This window comes from Impatiens glandulifera, chromosome 1 (genome assembly GCF_907164915.1).
Source record: "Impatiens glandulifera chromosome 1, dImpGla2.1, whole genome shotgun sequence".
NCBI lineage: Eukaryota > Viridiplantae > Streptophyta > Magnoliopsida > Ericales > Balsaminaceae > Impatiens > Impatiens glandulifera.
Genome location: NC_061862.1, coordinates 141,599,930 through 141,608,246, shown reverse-complemented (window position 1 = coordinate 141,608,246; position 8,317 = coordinate 141,599,930). Strand labels below are relative to the sequence as shown.

The 8,317-nt window shown below is 36.6% G+C and overlaps 1 protein-coding gene across 1 annotated transcript; it reads left to right on the top strand.

Moving 5' to 3' along the window:
• The first annotated feature begins 6,176 nt into the window (after positions 1 to 6,176).
• On the top strand, positions 6,177 to 7,784 carry LOC124943123 (serine/threonine-protein kinase MHK-like). The gene is made up of 7 exons (XM_047483682.1): positions 6,177 to 6,204; positions 6,406 to 6,495; positions 6,657 to 6,795; positions 6,909 to 7,011; positions 7,129 to 7,181; positions 7,343 to 7,409; positions 7,640 to 7,784. The coding sequence occupies exons 2-7, from the start codon at positions 6,493 to 6,495 to the stop codon at positions 7,767 to 7,769; spliced, it is 495 nt and encodes a 164-aa protein (XP_047339638.1). The 5' UTR covers positions 6,177 to 6,204; positions 6,406 to 6,492; the 3' UTR covers positions 7,770 to 7,784.
• Positions 7,785 to 8,317: the final 533 nt, after the last annotated feature.

The following is an 8,317-nucleotide window of genomic DNA, read 5'->3' as shown; positions in this document are numbered from 1 at the left end:
TATAACTAGATTATACCGGTGTAAATATATGTCAGTAAAAACTTACTTATATAAATGTTGGTAAAATTTCCTGTGACATTTAATATCACCGGTAAAGAAATATTTATGCGTCGGTAAATGTTAATTTTATTATAATGCATGGTAAAATTATGAATTCAATTTGCAACCAAAATATGATAGAGTGAGTAAATAAAAAATTCTTCTCAACAACCGTTTGAATATAAAAATATTATATGAGGTTAAAAACCGATGAATAGATAATAAATAGTCGTATTAAATATTATATCTTATCACCAAGTTTAGTTAATATTATAGATGGGACTACGTCACCAATTTCAACTTCAAACAAAAAAAAATTATATTGAATTTTATCGTCACTAACTACTTTCTCAAGTCAATACAACTTTAAAAACAACTGTAAAGTATTAAGTAAATCAAAGACAAAATCAATGAGCATTAGTAATAAACCTTAATTGAAATATTTGTTTAAAATGTATTTATCTAAAAAAAATCAATCAAGATTAAAATCTTAGAGAAGCAATTAGAATATGAGAGTAAAATTATGAAAAATCAACTAACTTTGTAAAAATATCAGCTAGCTAAGTATCTTTTTTATATTCAGATGTTTATGTTTTATAAAACCAAAAGTATATTAACTTTAAACTATGTGACAATCAATATCTAATCTAAGTATTTTTTTTTTTGTAGCTTTATTATTATTATTATGTAACGAAGCTAAAATACACTAAAATGTCAAATCAAAATTTTATATGATCATTAAAGACCTTATAATCAATTGATATTAGTAATAAACCTTAATTGAAATACTTAAAGTAATATGTACTTATCTCAATAAAGCATAATTTTTTATGAACTCAAAATCTAACTATCTTCAATAACATCATATTTTCTGAGTGGGTGATCACATGCTAATAAAGTCATGGCGATATTCATACTTTAAGCTCTTTATATTTAAATGTGTGACCTTTTTTTTAATTATGGCATCCTTAACTAATTCAAAAAAAAGTTTCTCAATTTAAAACAATATATTCTAAATGGATTACATATCTTCTCATTGATTTATGTCAATTTAAACGTATATAATTCAAGTTTACTCTTATCTATATATATAATGATGCGTAATTTTCAAAGTATTCAGATTACCGGGTCGAGAGCTGTGGTTAATTTGAATATATATGTGAGAGTAAATGAATATTTGGGTCGGATTATGGGTTAATCCACTCATAAACTTAAAACGGTTAAAAATAAAATTAACAATATTATATGTATGTTTCGAACTCGCAACCTAACAAAAACAAGAATAACTTTTTAACTAACTAGGCTAGTAAGACATTATGTTTTAAATTCAACACAAAATTTGATGAACGCGAGACGTTTTAATAATATAAGTTCAACTTTTAACTAACTAATATATATATATATATATATATATATATATATTTAATGATGCTTAATTTTCAAATTGTTCGAATTGTATATATATATATAATGATGTTTAATTTTCAAAATGTCAGAATTGTCGGGTCGAGAGTTGTGATTAATTTGGATATATTTGTGAGAGTAAATTAAAAATTCTATTACATTTTCATTGTAATTTTTTTTCTCAATTTTTATATCATTAATCGTGCAAATTGTCACGGGCTTGGTCTTTTCACCAACGATCCGTGCGGCACTAGTTACGATCTTCTCAAGAACGAGTAACTAGTCAGCCTTACTCGACGTAACACTCGACGTTTAATATAATTGACACAAGAATTCTAGAGAGAGAGTAACTCTTACAAAAAAAACAGTATTATATTACTCGAATACTTGGTGATTTACAATGTAATACTTCACAGGTATTTATAGGACTAATTCTAGCTGTTACATTGATTGTGCACTAATTTAGGGATTCCTTATAATTATCAATCAAGGACATTCCTTATTAAGGACATTCCTTTTATATGTCAATTAGTGATGCACTAATCAAGGAATTCCTTTTAACTCTCAATTAGGTGCGCTAATCAAGGACCTTCCTTCCAGCTTCCTTCCAGTCTAGAATCTTCCTTGGATTGGGCTTAAGAGGGCTCAAGCCTCCTCCTCTTCTTGGGCCAGGAGGATTGGGTCGTGACATTCTCCTTAAGCCTCCTCTTCCTGGGCCAGGAAGATTGGGCTGTGACATTCTCCCCCACTCAATCTGGCGACGTCCTCGTCGCTTCCTCCTTGTAGGCCTGGATGATGTCTCCACATGAGATAAAAGTTTTGAGCGACGTGCTGGCTTTCTAACCCGTTTCTTCTCTAAGAAAGGGCCTTCGTATTGCCTCACAAGCCCCTTATGAATTTTGGAAAATTGTCTCTCTTGTTGGAGGAGAAGTTTTATTATCACTCGGTTTCCTCCGAACTCCAAGTGTCTTCTCTTCTTTTCCTCCCAATTCTTCATTCTTTTGGCGGTCTTGGCTATTTCGCATTTCTCTTTCTTGAATGGAAACTCCTCTGGTTGCCTCTTCAATTCCTCCAATTTGGGAGGTTTAATGCGATAAAGAATTGTCGCCGATGGTTTAGTACATTTGACTAACTCTTCTCTATTCTCCACCTCTCTCTCATGGTGGAGTTTCTCTGATACTCCAGCGGGCATTACATCGTGACCTTTCTCTAGGACAATTGTAACTTCTGGATGTATCTTCTCTTTAGACGCAGTCTTCTCATCTTCTTTCATAGTGACAAAAGATGATGGGTAGGTGTCCTCCGCACCTTTTGAGAGTTGCATGGCAAATAGGTGCCTAGCTTCTCTCCTGCCCTCTCTTGTTAGAGGTATTGTGCGAGTATTACCTTGCTCCAGAATGTACAACATATTGGCAGAAGGGTGTAGGATGGCATTTACCTTGTCTAGGAACTCTATGCCGAGAACCAATTTGTAGTCATCCATGTCGATAATGGAGAAATCCAGAAGGCCGGTCCACTCCCCCAAACTGATCTTTACATTACGAGCAACTCCATAAGTCGCGCTTGGTGCCGAGTTGACTGCTTTAAGCCACCCTTTCTCTTTAGTGTACTTAATCCCCAGTCTTCTTGCCTCCTTTACCTCTAGAAAATTGTTGTTGGCTCCCGTATCCAACAAAGCTTTAACCATGTGGTTTCTTACTCTAGTTTCCACAAATAGTCGTCCTTTCTTCGCGGACTTTGACTTATCAAACTTTGCTGTAACGGCACTAAGTAGGTTTAACGATCCCAATTGAGCTTCATCGTGAAGGCGTTCTTGCTCCTCCATCAATGCTGATAGTTTGTTCTTTATTGGGCACTCTCTTGCTTTGTGAGGCCCTTCACAAAAGAAACACTTTATCTGGGGTTTCTCTCCACGTTTCTCGTCCCGATCTCCTTTACCATTGGATTTGATAAACTTGACTGGGTCTTCATTGTTATGTAAATGGTCTCCACCATTTTCCCCATTGTCATTCCTCTCATAGGTCGACTTTGGTTTCTCTTGCCTCCTCATCTCGACAAGAGATTCAGCCACGGCAATTGCGGAGCTTAGATCTTGGACACTACGTCGTTCCAATATCAACTTCGCCCACATTTGTAGACCGTCAGTGAAGGCAAACAAGGCTTCGTCGTCTGAGTAGTTAGGGATCTCAAGGAGAGTAGCGATGAACTCCTTGACATACTCCTTAATACTCCCTCTTTGTGAGAGTCGCCGCAACTTGGCCCTTGCTTCTCGAATAGCGTTTTCAGGATAGAACTGTCTCTTGAGTTCCTCCTTGAATTCACCCCAGGTATTGATAGAACACGTACCTTTTTCAATGTCGCTACTCCTTCGCCTCCACCACAGCATTGCGGTGTCTTCCAGGTATGTCGTGGCAGTATCAATCTTCCTCGCCTCTTCTACTAGGCCGAGTGCTTTGAAGTACTGGTCCAGACTCCATAAGAAGTTGTCGATCTCCTTCGCATTCCTCTCGCCTAAATACGCTTTAGGCCTTGGAATGTCTATCCTTATCGGATTGGGGACTCCTACAGGCGCGCGTCCGCACTCTTGCGTAACCGCCTTCTTGAGTAACGCCACATCCTCTTCGGTATCTTGTAACTTAGAAATCATTACCTCGATTTTCTCAGTCAAGGTCCTGATTTCACCAAGGAGAGTCTTCTCCACGATCTGAGTTTGCTCTTGACATTTGGACAAGCCTTCGTTCAGGGCACCTTGCATTCCTCCTCGGAGCTCGTCTCTCTCCTTCTCAAGCTCGGCAATGCGTTCCTCTAGGTCCCCGTCATTATCTTGTCCGTACGCCACGGTGAGTTCTACCTTCTCCAACCTGGCGATGATGTCAACGATAGCGTCTCTTGATCTTTCTCTTTCTTTGGTAGCTTTGGTTTCTCCCGCCTGAACTTTGCGAGAGTTCCTACCATCTTCTCCGGTCCCGTGGGGAAGATTCTCTACTTCGTCCACGACCTTTGAATTTTCTTCTGATCTCTTCGTCATTTCAGCTCTGATACCAATTGTCACGGGCTTGGTCTTTTCACCAACGATCCGTGCGGCACTAGTTACGATCTTCTCAAGAACGAGTAACTAGTCAGCCTTACTCGACGTAACACTCGACGTTTAATATAATTGACACAAGAATTCTAGAGAGAGAGTAACTCTTACAAAAAAAATAGTATTATATTACTCGAATACTTGGTGATTTACAATGTAATACTTCACAGGTATTTATAGGACTAATTCTAGCTGTTACATTGATTGTGCACTAATTTAGGGATTCCTTATAATTATCAATCAAGGACATTCCTTATTAAGGACATTCCTTTTATATGTCAATTAGTGATGCACTAATCAAGGAATTCCTTTTAACTCTCAATTAGGTGCGCTAATCAAGGACCTTCCTTCCAGCTTCCTTCCAGTCTAGAATCTTCCTTGGATTGGGCTTAAGAGGGCTCAAGCCTCCTCCTCTTCTTGGGCCAGGAGGATTGGGTCGTGACATTCTCCTTAAGCCTCCTCTTCCTGGGCCAGGAAGATTGGGCTGTGACAAAATGCATGGGCTACATGCTAGTTTTAATAATTAAACTTTTACTTTTTTATGTTTTCATTTTTACGTTCAAATGGTTAATCTCGTTGTGTTTTGAGAGTGTTTGGTGATTATGCAAACAATTGTATTTTTGTATTGTTTTTTGTCGTTATGCTTACACGACTATCATTTACAATATATCATATTGTATGAACTTAAAAAAACTTTTATTATAAGTGTTTAATAGTGGAAATGTTTCAATAGTAAATGTTTTTTAAGTATAGGTCTAATATAATGGAAAGATAAATAAATAGTAAATATCGGGAAATTTGAGGAAATGACCCCAAAAAGGGGGCTAATTATGTTTAGTGCGGGCCACTAATTTTTATAGCGCTGGTGACCCCCAAATATTTTAATGACCATTATACCCATGCGTCACGCACCCTCCAGATGCGTGACGCACCCTGAACCCTATAAAGACTTAATTTTTTTCATTTTCGTTTCATTTTCTCTCTCATCCGGCCCCTTTCTTCCCCGTCTTCTCCGCTCCGCCGTGAAACCCTAATGGTGGCGGAGAAGATTTCCTCTTCTTTTTCAGCGATGAAAAACGAATCGAAGAGGCACCGTCGACCATTCCACTATATTCAATGGTCTAGAGCTGCGAAGAACTTCCAACGGCGAGCTGCGAAGAACTTCCAACGGCGAACGAAGCAAGTTTTTTCACTATATTCGTTTATATTTTGTGTTTATTTTGTTTACATATGATTGTTTGTGTTAATTTCCTTTACAAAACGTCATTGATTCGCCCTGATTTGTTGAATGCAGGTTGGTTGGTTGGATGCGTCAAGTAGGATGCGTCACGTAGGATGCGTCACGCAGGTGCGTCACGCAGGTGCGTCACGTAGGATGCGTCAAGTAGGATGTGTCTCATCTGGTTAGCACATTCTCTGTCTAACGCTTCTTCTGGTTTCCTTTTGATGTCTCACATTACTGCTGAACATTGTTGTTAGGTTGGAAAATCATGGATTGGACCCAAATGCTGAAATTGTTCCCAAGTGAGTATGATATCAATTTCTTTATACATTCATACATATAAATCTTCAAATCCTTCATAAAACAACTAGACAAACAGGCACTTAAAAAGATTGCACATGCTACATTGTAATGTACTTTATTTGCTTATCCTATCTTGAATTTAAGAGAAGTTAAGGTATTTGAACCCATCTGTCCTTCTTGTCCCGATCAATATATGAAGAATGCAAACTCTTACCTCTGTACAGAAGATAGATGTTATGCATCTTTACCTTTTTGCTCCTCTTATTTAAATGTCATTCCTTCCCCTCTTGTATATAGTTTCATAGTGTTACTTCTGCAGGATTATATTTCATCTCTCTTGATGTTCTTTTTGCAGTCACTTCGCAGATTGAATCATCCTAACATCATAAAGCTGAAGGAGATTGTCAGAGAGAACAATGAACTTTTCTTCGTATTTGAGTACATGGTAACATTGAAGATCTATACTAACTTCAAGTTCTTTGAGAAAATTGATTTTTTTTTCTTGTGTGATGTCTAGAATGTCATTTTAACCAAGATATCTCTAAATTCAGACCTTGATATAAATTGACCTTTTACTTATTATTTTGAATGCTGACTATGTTACAGGAGTATAATCTATATCAGATTATGCGAGACAGGCAAAATCCTTTTTCAGAGAAAGAAATTAGAGATCTCATGTATCAGGTTCTTGAAGGACTAGCTCATATGCATAAAAATGGGTATTTTCACCGTGATTTGAAACCAGGTATGGTATAAAGTGCACTCTTGCAATTCTTTTATCACTACGTCAACAAGTTGCTAGTAATTTTTCCAACTTATGAGATAATTATAACTGTTTTTTCTTATCTGATTCTCCAGAGAACCTGTTGGTTACCAATCAGATTATAAAAATGGCTGACTTTGGACTGGCTCGGGAAGTATCATCAGTGCCACCCTTTACTGAGTATGTCTCCACACGCTGGTAAGTTTAATCAATTCTATCTCAGGAGCCTTCTCTTCCTCCTTTTATGTGTAGTTCGTCTTAATATGAAGCTTCTGTCAGCATCTTTACGTTTTTTGCATTCACTCATACTTTAAGGTACCGAGCGCCCGAAGTCTTGCTGCAATCCCCATTATATACTCCATCCGTTGGTATGTTATATACAATTCTTCCTTGTTCTTCTCATGAATGGATGAATTTTTTGTATGCTTACTATTCCTGAATTTCTAAATCTTCAGCTTAGCGATTTTAATGCAGTTACAATTACGCTGTCCTTGTTATGCTTTGAAATCTAATTGTAACTTGTTATCAGACATGTGGGCTGTTGGCGCAATACTAGCTGAACTATTCACTTTGTGTCCCATTTTCCCGGGAGAAAGGTAATCACGCGAATTTAATACTGATACATAAAGAAACATATTAAAATAGCTTCATTGTGATTGTTAGTCTTCTTAAATTTCCCCATCAAGGATTGAATTGAATATTGAAACAGCAGTTCTAAGATGCAATTTTCTGAAATTACACAAATCTATGTAAACATTTCCAAAAGTACTGAGTATGGCTTGCCAATTTTCTATTGCTTATCAATCTTTAATTTATTTAATTGCAGTGAGGCAGATCAATTGTACAAGATTTGCTGTGTTCTGGGTAAGCCAGATTGGACTACATTTCCTGAAGCAAGGAACGTTTTTCTATTAGCTAATCTTTGTTATTCTGAGGTAATATTTTTTTCCTTTTAATTTCCTCTAGCTGCTGATATCCTAAATGTTCCAGAATGTTTCCACATTATGAGCCTTCTCATAGTTAATCAGGTAGAGTGCAACTAATTATAGTTTGTATAGTAATTATTTTGTTGTCCTTTCATTTCATCAATTGACAAATTCTGATCATAATGCAGTAATGGACAGTCATGCAATCTCCCGAAGATTTCGAGAATAGATTCACTTGGTGAGCTGCTGGCTAATCTCCCGAAAATTGCTTCTCTCCCACAGTTCTTGTTCAACATTCTAGAGGATTCCAAGATGAACCAAACTAGATAACTTTAAATCTGTTGTTGGGAAATCTTGTTCTAGTAAATGAATGATTGTTAAGAGGATTCTGAAATCGACATTAATAAGTTGTGTATAGATAATAGGTCTACTGTTTCTGCTTTAGTCTTTCCTTTAAATGTACAATGAATATGTATAGTTTCAATTGTAAAAATATTAAGGGTGACAATTTAAGTTGGCAGGGTTAACGATTCTAACCTGACTCGATTTTACCTATTTCGAACCAAACTCGACTTTAT

Coding starts and splice junctions, on each gene's coding strand:
- LOC124943123 (XM_047483682.1), top strand. Junction 7,012..7,128: donor GAGTATGTCTCCACACGCTG/GTAAGTTTAATC, acceptor TCATACTTTAAG/GTACCGAGCGCCCGAAGTCT. Junction 7,410..7,639: donor CCCATTTTCCCGGGAGAAAG/GTAATCACGCGA, acceptor ATTTAATTGCAG/TGAGGCAGATCAATTGTACA.